This window comes from Stegastes partitus, unplaced genomic scaffold, assembly GCF_000690725.1.
Source record: "Stegastes partitus isolate 25-593 unplaced genomic scaffold, Stegastes_partitus-1.0.2 Scaffold218, whole genome shotgun sequence".
Lineage (NCBI taxonomy): Eukaryota > Metazoa > Chordata > Actinopteri > Pomacentridae > Stegastes > Stegastes partitus.
The window spans coordinates 77,389-89,388 of NW_007577949.1; the positions used below are offsets into that span (position 1 = coordinate 77,389).

Consider the following 12,000-nt stretch of genomic DNA (forward strand, 5'->3'; position numbering starts at 1 on the left):
TAAAAAGATATCATTAAAAACTCTTAAAAGCGCTGATTCGGTGCTGTGCAGGGGTTTAAAACCGGATTGGAAAACCTCGAGAATATTGTGCTCTTCTAAAAAAGGTACACAAGGTACAACGAAATTAAAAGACAACTCCAGTGGTGCAGAAGTATAAAAGTAAAAGTATAAAAAGACAAATAAGAATATATACATGTATTTACAAAAGGATCCAGTAGGAAGTATGTACAGGTAGCCAAACGGTAGAATAAATATATTGCACTGTTGGGGTAGGAACACTGAGGATATGTGAGAAATATAAATAAAAAATTATTATAAGTAATAAAATATATACAAAATACAGTATCATATATGATAATTAAAATGTTATTATATTATAATCGTATAGTATAGCATAGCATAGCATAATATAATATAAATAATAAATATATGTGATAAATAGTACAGACTATAGACAAATGTGCATTTAGTACCTGTCATGGCTTTGTCAATGCTCCTGACCCACATGCAGAGAGACACTCAGGAGAAGAGGGTTTGAAATAAAGGTTTTATTCACAGAGAACAAGGAATGTGTGAAGAGGGTAATCCGGCTGGGACGTCGACGAGGGTCTGGTGGGTGGCTGGGCGGGCAGGCCGTGCGGTGGTCAGTGCAGTGGGGGGTGAAAAGTAGAGGCGTACCGGTTGTGAGCAGGGTTGTCCAAAGAGCAGCGGCGATAGCCTCAGGTTGGTACAGGCTGGTCGCGGATGAGCACTAGCTGGGAGCAGGAACTCGGGGAAAAAACCTTTGGAGAGGAAAAAAAGTTGGTTATAAGTATGCACAGGTAGGAAACACACTAAGTACTTCGAGGAGGCTTGAGGTGTACCACTATGGTTACCACTCAGGCAGTGAGTGAACGGTGACTGCTCCTTTTGTCCTGGAGTGACGAGCCTCACGAGCTGCAGGTGTGTAGAGAACACACCTGCAGGGAATGAACCCCAGAGCAGCACAAGATCCCTTAGGGCGCCCTCTGGTGGATGACCTGCCGGAGAAAACAAACAGCCCAGAGACCCCGTTCCCTGACAGTACCCGTATTGCACATGGGTAGAAAGTGTTGGTGAGTCTGGATGTGTGGGTCTTGATGGACCAGTACCTCTTTCCTGAGGACAGCAGTGAGAACAGGCTGTGCCCGGGGTGTGAACCATCGAAGGTGATGCTTCTGGCCCTGCGCAGACATCTGGTGTCATAGATGTCTGACAGAGTGGACAGCTGTGTTCTGATGATGCTCTGTGCTGACTTCCTGACTCTCTCCAGAGCCTTCTTGTCAGCCTGGGAGCAGCTCCTGCATCACACCAAGATGTTGTGGGTAAGGATGCTCTCAACGGAACACCTGTAGAAGGACAGCAGCAGCTCTTGGGACATGTTGACCTTTCTCAGTGACCTATAATAGTACAGAGGCTGCTGTGCCTTTTTTTTTTTTTTTTTTTTTTTTACCAGGGCATTGGTGTTGGTGCCTCATGTAAGGTCCTGAGAAATGTATGTTCCCAGGAACTTGGAAGTCACTGACCCTCTCTACAGTGTCCCCCTGGATGAGAAGAGAGTTGGTGCTTTAGTCCAGCACCAACTCCTTTGTCTTTGAGGAGTTGAGTGCCAGGTTATTGAGGGAATACCAGGTAGTGAGGACCTCCTCTCTGTAGGCCGTCTCATCGCTGTTGTGAATCAGCCCAACCACAGTAGTGTCATCCGCAAATTTGACAAAGATGTTGCTGCTGTGGTTTGGTGTACAGTGGTGGATGTACAAGGTGTACAGCATGGGGCTGAGCACACAGCCCTGAGGGGTCCCAGTGCTCACTGTAAGCACTGAGGAGTGGTGGGGCCCCAACCTGACTGACTGCAGACGGTTGGTGAGAAAGTCTCTGATCCATCTGCAGGAGTGCTCGCCGATGCCCAGACTGCGCAGTTTGAACAACGGTCTGCTTGGAACAAGTGTGTTAAAAGCAGAACTGAAGTCCACAAACAACATCCTCGCATAATTGTCAGATTGTTCAAGATGTTGACACACTGTGTGGAGGGCTGTGTTGATGGCATCACCTGTGGACCTGTTGGCTCTGTATGCAAATTGGTGCTGATCAAGGCTGGGAGGCAGTAAGGATTTTATGTGCCTCAGCACCAGTCTCTCAAAGCACTTCATCACAGTTGAAGTGAGAGCCACAGGTCTGTAATCATTCAGACTGCTGACTGATTGTCTCTTGGGGATGGGCACGATAGTGGCAGATTTTAGGAAGCTAGGGACTGTGCAGGCAGCCAGTGAGAGGTTAAAAATGGTAGTGAAGACCTCTGCCAGCTGGTATGCATAGCCCTTCGGTACCATCCTCTGGACACCATCGGGACCAGCAGCCTTCGACGGGTTCACACCCTGGAGCACCTTCCTGACCTCCTCCATGCTCACAGTAAGGGCCAGGTTGTCAGCAGGGGGCACCCTCTTCCTCGCTTACTTCAAACATGGCAAAGAACTGATTTAGCTCCTCTGCTAAACTTGTGCTGGTGCTGGTGGTGGCAGCAGTGGAAGTGTTCATGTTAACGAGGTCACGGTTGCCCTGCCAAACACATCGGGGATTCCCCTCTGCGAAGTGTCCCTCAATCTACTTGACGTATGCTGCCTTAGCCCACTCAATGCCTCTTTTGAGGTTGGATCTGGCTGAGCTGTACAGTTCATGTTCCCAGACCTGAAAGCAGAGTCCCGATCCCTCAGCAGCAGTTTGACCTCACTGTTCAGCCACTGTTTTTTATTTGGATCATGTCTGTGTGTTGTTTTTTCTGGTGGGGCAGTTATCAAACTGATGAAATGTTGGGAGAGTGGAGTCCAAGGTGACATGATTGAAATCACCAGAGATAGCAATGAAAGCCTCTGGGTGTTGTGTTTGCAGTGTTGCGAAAGTGGAGTGGATGACGTCACACGCTGTCTCTGCGTCGGCCCTCGGAGGAATGTAAACACAAAGAACAATGGCATGGGAGAACTCTCTGGGCATGTAGTGTGGTCTGAGACTCACTGCAAGCAGCTCAGTGTCCCGACAGCACACCGTCACTTTAACAGTAACATGTCCTGGGTTGCACCATCCATTAACATTGCTAGTCCCCTACCTTTGCGTTTGCGGGTTAGCTCAGCGCCCCTGTCCGCTCGTACAGTAGTGACTCCAGGCAAATCCACATTAGCATCCAGAGTGATGCCAGTTAGCCACATCTCTGTGAAACACATCCGGCTACACTCATTGCAGATTTTGTGGTTTCTCATGAGGGCCGCCAGCTTGTGGGTCTTGTTGGTCAGTGCGTTTACATTCCCGATGACGACGGATGAAATAAACGGCTTGTACCTCCACCTTCGCTGACTCCCTAGCCTTTAGCTTAGCGCGGCTCTGCAGCCCCGGTACGGCCGTCTCAGCTCCTCCAGTAGAGAGCAAACGTTGCTGACTTTCCCCACTGTCCGCAGAGAGAGCAGCTGTTGCCCTGAATAAACAAGGTTTTCCTTTTATCTTGAGTTGTAGAAAGCAACATATCCATAGAATATAAGATCAGCCCAGTGTGTGCAATAGAAAAAGTTTAGAAAGTAAATGAAAAGTAGAAAAATGACAAAGTAAACAAGTTTAAATACGGAGCAACTGGTAAGGCTGCCGCTCGCGTCAGCGCTGGAAGTTTTGAGTCCAAATGACCAGAAATATAAAGACAAACACTTGAGTTTTTCCCCAGACCTTTCAGAGACTCATTGGAGATTCAATTCACTTAATGGATGTTGAACCCCAGCCTGTATGGAGCTGAGTCCTGTGTGCCTGCAGGAGGATCTACCTGTACTCTGTCACACTATTCAGTAGATGAGAATTGCACATATCCACTTGCTTTGAGATCAAATAGATGGTTTGGTTTGGAAAACACTGACAATGGAAAGACCCAGGTCTGACTTTTTTTTTTTTTATTACACATGTGCACTCAATTTGTATGTTTTTTGTATTTGTTTATTGTTTTTATTGAATGTATGATTTGGTTGCCATTAGGTTTACAACCTAATAGGACCCAAAGCAATCCAACCTTTTATAGTTGCTCTGTTTGTGTATAATTCGTGACTGTTATCCATTTTCTTGAATCCTGAAATCCTTTGTTTTTTTGGCATATAAATTGGCAAGCCAGCCAGAAACCTTGAATTATAGGATGAGAGGAATGCAGTGTCTTCCATCCATCCATTATCATCTATACACTGCCTAATGGGCAGCTGTGGTAGAGCGATTGTCCTCTGATTGAAAAGTTGGTGGTTCGATTCCCTGCCCCTCCACTCCACAGTCGAAGTGTCCTTGGGCAAGACACTGAACCCGAAGTTGCTCCCAATGGCAGGCAGCACCTTGCACTCAACTAACATTTCCTCCTATCCTAATCTTGCCTATTTGGACAGTGGCCAGAGCTCACAAGCTTGTAACCATAGACCAAAGACACCTCTGACCCTAGGTCCTATTAACCTTATGCAGAGGTGCAGCGAATAGTGGTAGACCCCGTAGTTAAGGGTGAAGATAAAATTTCACATGTACTGAACGTCCTACTGCTCTATATTAGGATGGACCAATTAGAGTCACTGCATATACTGTAAAGTGAGTCACAACAAAGGAATTTGCCTTTATGGAAGCCCTTTTACCTTCATAACTGACAGAAGCCCTCTGGCATGCTCTGTCTACTGCTAAGATGAGTGCCGTGAGTTATCACTGGCAGCAGCTCTCTCTACATTCACAACAACAACAACTTATACTTGGACGGCATTTACCCAAGCACATTTAACAGATGAAGGACAGATCTCAATCCGGATGTAGTGCAGTGTGATGAAAACATAGAAGAGGAAGATGCCCTTAGCATGGTGCACTCGTCAGCTATTTGTGCAACTGCCTTGCCAGACGATTGTGTGAATGAAAACCAAGGTGGTGGCCTGCCAGTTGTTCCTCGCATTTTTGTACAGCAACAGAGAGCATCAATGAGCCGACCCTTGCCTGAGGGCATTCATAACCTACCTCAAAACCAGGAACAGATGCAAAGTTTTTAGAAATCTGGTTCCCAGACCCCTCTCCCTTTTCATGGCTGCAGCTATGTAACTAGATGTGTAAAAGCTTGGGCCAGTCCTTGCTTTTGCTTCACTTTTTAGGAACTCAGGCAAAACTCCCTATATTTCAAGCCAAACGCCATTAATTTCTCCTGCAAATAGAGGGGCAGTTTTTCATCCACTGGTCTAATTCCTTTTGCTGTATCGAGGTATATCAACCCAGATACATACCCATCTTCCTTTGCTGCTTCAAGCTCAAACAGGTCACCAAGTTTGCATAGTTTAGGGCTCTCTCAGTGAAGGGCTCTGTTTTTGGAAAAAGTGCTCTGGCTTGCCTCTTGCCTCTAGCCAATGCACTTGCCAGATGCAAGCTCCTACCTAAAATGTTACAAATACTTCCTGTCTGAATGACACTTGATAACATAAAAGCCTACATTTCACATTAAAAGACCTTGCCCCTTTATAGAAAAGTTTCACCATACAGACCACTCATGGGATCATTGCATCGTTCATTTTGGAATCCGCATGCTTGGAGAGTGACTAAGGACCCAACTTTAAGTTGCATATTACCAAAGAGCTATACAAGATCACAATATCCACAACATTTATTCAGTTCCATACCACCCTAAAGTCTGTGAAAATGTTTTGAAAGAGCTTTGTTGAAAATACTTGGAACTTTGGAAGATAAGGACAAATCACACTGGCAAAACTTTGTGAAACTGTTTGTCCTTATGTAAGTCAATGAAAAATGATGTAACTGGCTTTACACCATTTAACATTTAGTTGTCTGTTCAGATCACCTGTTGACGTAACATTTGGATTGCCTTTCAAAGATGATGGCTACAAGTCACATTCACAGTATGTGTGGAGTTTGAAGTCACATCTGGAAGAATTGCAAAGACTGATACTTACTATTGGTAGCTCAATTATCTTTATGAACATCACATACTGGTTACATTAATAATGGTTTTTCTAAAAGAGTTATTGCTCACATACTTGTATATGTGTACTTTGTATCCATGCAGAAAACAGAGTATCATCTTTATGAACAGAAAACATAGTGAGGAAGTTTCAGTACTATTAATGTTGACATGACCGCAGAGAAAATGGCAGCAAATGAGCAACATTGTAAACAATTTTCCAGCCTGACAAGTTTCTCTTCACAAGTTTCCTTTGTTGTTGTGGTAATCTAAATTGCTGCTGACATCCTCCCTCTGCCCCCATGGGTCATGTCCTGAATTGCATGTTGTGGACACATAGGGCTATTTCTGAGGATGCGCAAGATGGTAGCCTTTGGAGGACTGGCCAACCGTCCTTAGTCCAAAGGTGTAAAACTTGATAAACTTGACTTAAATCCATCCTCAGAAAGATAGATACAACCAGAAATACAGACATGCACACACATCAAACGTTAACCCTTGTGTTTACCTCTCTGTGCAGGATCTTCAGGGTCTCGAACACGGCATCTATGTTGACCACTCCAACTTCATCCATGTTGAGAACGTTTATGAAAGCATCCTTCTGCGAACCCTGGACAGGGAGGTCACCAAAGGTACAAAAAGAGTAGCAGCAGTGAGCATCTGAAGAAAATGCATGTGATTGCTGAAAGTTGACAAACGTCAATGAATTAAGCAGAATATGCTATGTCACCCACGCCAAAGACGTCAAAATTCGATTGAAAGTGAATGGATTGTTCAAAATTTGTAGAAGTGAAAATTCATTTGTCACCACACCCATAAGTCTCACCACATGGCGGCGCTGTTACTATCAGTTTTGGATATGAAAAGCACTGGCCTATGGAAGAAGGGCTGTACAAAGATTCAGTGTTACAGCGTAATAGGTTTTGCAATTTGATTTTTTTTTTTACTTTAGAAAAATCCTATATACCATTATTCAAAATAGAAAATTATTTAAAAAATCATTTACAATATGATGGACAGCAGATAGCAGCACCAAAAGTCATAGCACACTATTCCTAAAAAATTTTGTCTTTTGAACAATGTTTCTAAAACATACAAGATAAGAAAAATATGATAAGTACACAACAAATAAGCATAAATATAATAAATAGACAGTAGAACAATAGTGGGACTGCTAAAAACGCTCACACTATTAATATATAAAAATAAAGCGCCTGCTAAATGAAATTGTATATTGTAGATATATGATAAGACCTAAGCAGCACAAACACTCTCATTTCACAGGGACAAAGAGTCACATTTCACCCTTCATGTTTTCTTTCCATCCTGCAGTGGTGAAGGAGGCTGCAACCCTGAAGAAGTACAACCTGTTCACTGACAGCAGAGACCTGGTCAGTCAGTCCAGTCGCTCCAGCCTCTTCACCCCTTCAGTGTCTACCCCTGGAAGCCCCTCCATGGTGCTGGCCTCCCCTGCTAAAACCTCCTGTGAGGCCGAGCCTCAATCTCCTCTTGTTGTTAATGGTCTGTCCACCAGTCCTCTAAAAGAAGAACTACAGGAGAAAGAAAATGATGTGCAGCAGATAAAAGACTCAATGAATGTGACAGGGTTCGAGACACCACTGGGTAAAACTGAACAAGGCGACACAACTCCCACTGTAGCTAGTAGTCAGGAGGAGTTACCAGCTCCCAAAGTAGACGATGTCACTGTGAGGGCTGAGGCAGGCAACACTGAAACACTTGAAAACCCAGCTGCAGTAACAGCCACAGCAGCTCCAGAGATTGTGATCCTGGATGAAGCGATATCTGCCCAAACAGAAGAAGCTGAGATGGGCACTGAGCTGGAAATGCAGAGCACAGATATTCTCCAAGAAGCACAAAGTATAAAAACAGATGCAGCATCAACAACACAAACAGAAACTTCTGATCCAAGAAATGAACCTGCGTGCCTTTCAGCAGACGAACCTGAACCCCAACCTGTAGCCAGTACTGAAGAAAAGACACAGTGTGAGAGCTCTGAAGTCAAATCAGAGGTTCCCTCCGGTGGTGAAGTGCCTGAATATGCCAGTCTCAAGCTGAAAAGAGAGGAAGAAAAACCAATTACTGTCTCAGACCCCAATTGTCTTGATGTGTCAGCAGGAAGTGAGTCACTACCCTCTGACCTGGAGTCCACAGATGAAGTCTCAACAACCTCTGACATCTTGGAGGATGAGGCTAACACTAGCAAATCACCCACAAGCTCAGATGATGCTGCTGAAGACAGAACCATAGCTGACGAACCATCACCTCTGGCCCAAATGAAGAACGTAAGCAGCAATGTTGAAGGGGACATCGAACCAGGAGCCAACTTAAATGGGGAGACTTCAGCAGCAGACACTCCATCCTCCTCATCTGCTGAACCCACTAAAGAGGAAATGCCCTCAAGTCCTGAAGTCCGGCCTCTGGACTGCATCAAGGAGATCCGTGACTTAGTGGTGGAAGTGATTGAGGTGGAGGAGCTGGTGCAGCATTACCCCAGTGGAGTTCCAAAGGAAGAATAAAGCTTCATGTAAGAGCAGCATTCGATGACATGTGGGTCAACTGTTCTGTGAATTATTACCAGAATATAGCAGTAGCTTCCATTTCTGACAAAAATGTCCTTCTACACTGTTTTAACTTAAGCAGCGCAAAATGAGAAAAACACTCTTGACATACTGGAGGCTTTGTGGCCTTTGTTAAACAAATATTCAAGAAATTATGGTAAATTGTTTATACACATCAATATTATTTACACAAAGAACGCATAATGAGGTATCCAGGTGTAGAAAAATCAACGTGTTTGCTCCTTTCAGTGCTTTGGCAACACTGCATTTATTTTAGCACCTAATTGTTTTAGAGAACCCTGATTTAGAAATAGAATTAGTGAAGAAATGAATGGAAATTGCATTGTATGGTTGTGGTTAGGTATGAATCTATTTTAATGGAGGAAATTTTGGGATGATTATTTGCTTTCTCTCTGAGAGGTCGGTGTTTATTTGGAAATCAATTTCACATCTGTTTTTGAATTGGAACAGAGGGAATTAGCCTTGCAGTCCAATCAGTCCTTTTTTTTGTACCAGAGTAAATGCTGCAGTGTCTTCCCCAATTATTAGCAACACTGTGGTACCACAAGAGTGTTATTTCACCGGCCTTATTTACCCTTTATACAAATGAATGTAGAGTTACCTTGTCTGATGCTTTTAATGTTAAATTTACTACTGATACAATACTTGCCGATTTGATCACAGAGGATGAAACAAAGTAACATTGTGGATGACTTTGTTCATTGGTGTCGTCTTATTTTCAGTCCAGCACTAAGAAAACTAAGGAAGAGACCTTTGATTTCAGAGTGAGCAGGAAGACACACCAATAAGTAGGCAGTAATAGTGACTGGTAATTCTTACTAATCACATTAAAATTGTACTTAAACAGAAACCAATAGAAAAGTTAGCCGTTTTAAAGGGAGCTACATGCACTTCAGCCAAACTTTAGTTAAATGGATCAGTGTCAGTTGACATGAATCTGATCACAAAGCAAACCTTCCTCACTGTGTTGCAGGGCTGCCCTCCTTTACAACAGCCCACCAAACAAGCCTTTTGTTGCACATCGAAATCCAGCCATCATCTATACGCCACTTAATCCTCACTAGGGTCAGGGGCCGGAGCCTAGCTCAGCCAAATCAGTGTGAAGGCAGGGGACACCCTGGACAGGTAACCAGTCTACCACAGGGCGCATATCTAAATAAAATTAGAAAAATTATCTGAGCACAGCGGTGCAACTTACTTTAGTTCAGACGCAGAGCTTTGTGGAATATACTCATTTGGTCCAGTGATGTCCAGCAGAGCTATTACTACTCCTCTTTCTGTTATTAGCAAATAACAGTGTCCAAGCCATTCTGGCAGTTTCTTCTTATTTTTAGCTAGCTATTTGTCGTTTTCAAAAGTGAAGATGACAAACACTGCTCGTAACCTGTTCTGAATTCTGAAGAATTTGATGGCAGGCCAAATGTCTCTGCTGTCTGCTTTAAGTACATTTTGCAGCCAGTTTTGTTCCCTGGCTTAAGACTGATTGCGAGGGAAGATGCTCTACCTCTAGTTGTCTATTTGTCCAAAAACTCCATCCAAAGAAAAATTAAATAATAATTTAAAGAGCCACGTTGTCCAGTTAAACTTTAATTCAGGTCATTATAATGACATAAGTTGTTCACCTGAAACGTTTTGAACTTCCTGTGGATCAATAAGTATTTGAAAAATATGATTATATAGTGAATAGTAGGTGTAATATTTGGACACACCTACTATTCAGTGTTTCAAATACATACTGAATCAGCAGTCAATCAAGTACTGGGTTAAGAAATAAAACTTGACTGTGATATCCCTAGTTTGAGCAATTCTTACTCTTTGCATATAAACAGGTGGAAGTAGAATTGTTATAATCAAGAAATAGTTCTAGCACATAGCTCCTGCTAAAACCATGCAATGTTGTTTTAAAACTTCTCGTTTGTGTAGAGATTGAACAAATGACACACAGTATGTTAATTTGTAAGCTTTACAGGCACTGGTAGGAGTACTTATTTTTAAACTTTGGACTGAAGCAGGCTAACAGTGTCTTCCCATGTCCAGTCTTCATGCTATCTTTGTCCTCATTCCAGCTCCGTCCATGACACACAGACATATCTCATTCTCAGGAAAAAAGCAAATAACCATTTTTCACAAAATGACAAGATAATTTGTTAAATAGTAAAGCCACAAATGAAATTTGAATCAATTTTGAAATCATCAGGGGTTGGGATTGTTTAAAAATCACTACATCTTCCAGATGCATGAACTGGATCAGTGACTGCCAGATTCATTAGTAAAGCTGTACCTCAGGCATTAGTTCTTCTTAATTTGAGAATTAACCAAGTGAAGGATTTTTAGCTTATAAAAAAACAAAATGAAGAAGCAGCTCATTGAAGTGCCCTTGCAGTGCTTTCATGTTACCGCCACGTGCCTTAGATCTCATGATGGAGCCCAGCCTCCATCATGTGGCTGCTGAAGAGACTTGTCTGTGAATAGCTGAATCCACTCCACCAAGTGCCTGTTACCTGTGTACGGTATCTTTCACAGACATGATTAGTAGGACAGAGTGTAGAGGGGGACATTTGATCCCAAACCGTCTACCAGGTCCATGTTGCTTAATGGAAAGAGTGTGGAAATAGTAATAATAATAAAATAAGTCTGTAAACAAACATGCCCTCGAACAGTTTCTGTGTGAACCTTTCATTCTCCGGTTTCAATGTTTGAAAAACAAAACAAACAATAAACACTTTTATAAAGTTGTATCTATCTATCTATTTTGATTATCTATTTATCTTCCCCAAAGTCTTTTTAACTAATCACAGACACACTGCACTGAGAAATAGGAAAAACCTGCAAGTAATCCTGCATCTGTGGCAGATTAATTGCTAAACACAGTTTGACTGCAATATTTCTTCCATTTATTTCACATTGGGTTTCATCTTCCTGTAGCACACCAGGAACATCAGGAAAAAGATTAGAACTGCAGCAGATTCTTTTTCATTTGTTCATATTTAAGTCCCAGTTTTCAAGATGGGACAGTACAGGCAGTTAACATGTCCTGCTAGATTGCATTTATATGATTAAGATACAGTTAGGTCCATAAATATGTGGACAGAGAAAGTTTTTCTAATTTTGGTTCTGTACTGTACCACAATAAATTTTAAATGAAACAATTCAGATGTGGTTGAAGTGCAGACTTTCAGCTTTAATTCAGTGGGTTGAACAACAAGATTGCATAAAAATGTGAGGAACTTCTTGTAGGGGCTCAAAAGTAATTGGACAAATTAAATAACTGAAAATAAAATGTTTATTTCTAGTACTTCGTTAAAAACTCTTTGCTGGCAATCACTGCCTGAGGTCTTGAATGCATGGACATCACCAGACGCTGGGTTTGCTCCTTTTTAATGCTCTGACAGGCCTTTACTGCAGCAGTTTTCAGTTGCTGTTTGTGGACCT

General features: G+C 42.6%; 1 protein-coding gene across 1 annotated transcript in view; it reads left to right on the plus strand.

Annotated features, from left to right (window-relative positions):
• The window catches only part of niban1a (niban apoptosis regulator 1a), a 63,005-nt gene extending 51,694 nt beyond the window's left edge, over window positions 1-11,311 (plus strand). The window contains exons 13-14 of the mRNA XM_008280992.1: window positions 6,489-6,600; window positions 7,301-11,311. Of these exons, the coding sequence (XP_008279214.1) occupies window positions 6,489-6,600; window positions 7,301-8,505 (1,317 nt within the window). The 3' untranslated portion in view covers window positions 8,506-11,311. The remainder of the gene's footprint in view (window positions 1-6,488; window positions 6,601-7,300) is intronic.
• Window positions 11,312-12,000: the final 689 nt, after the last annotated feature.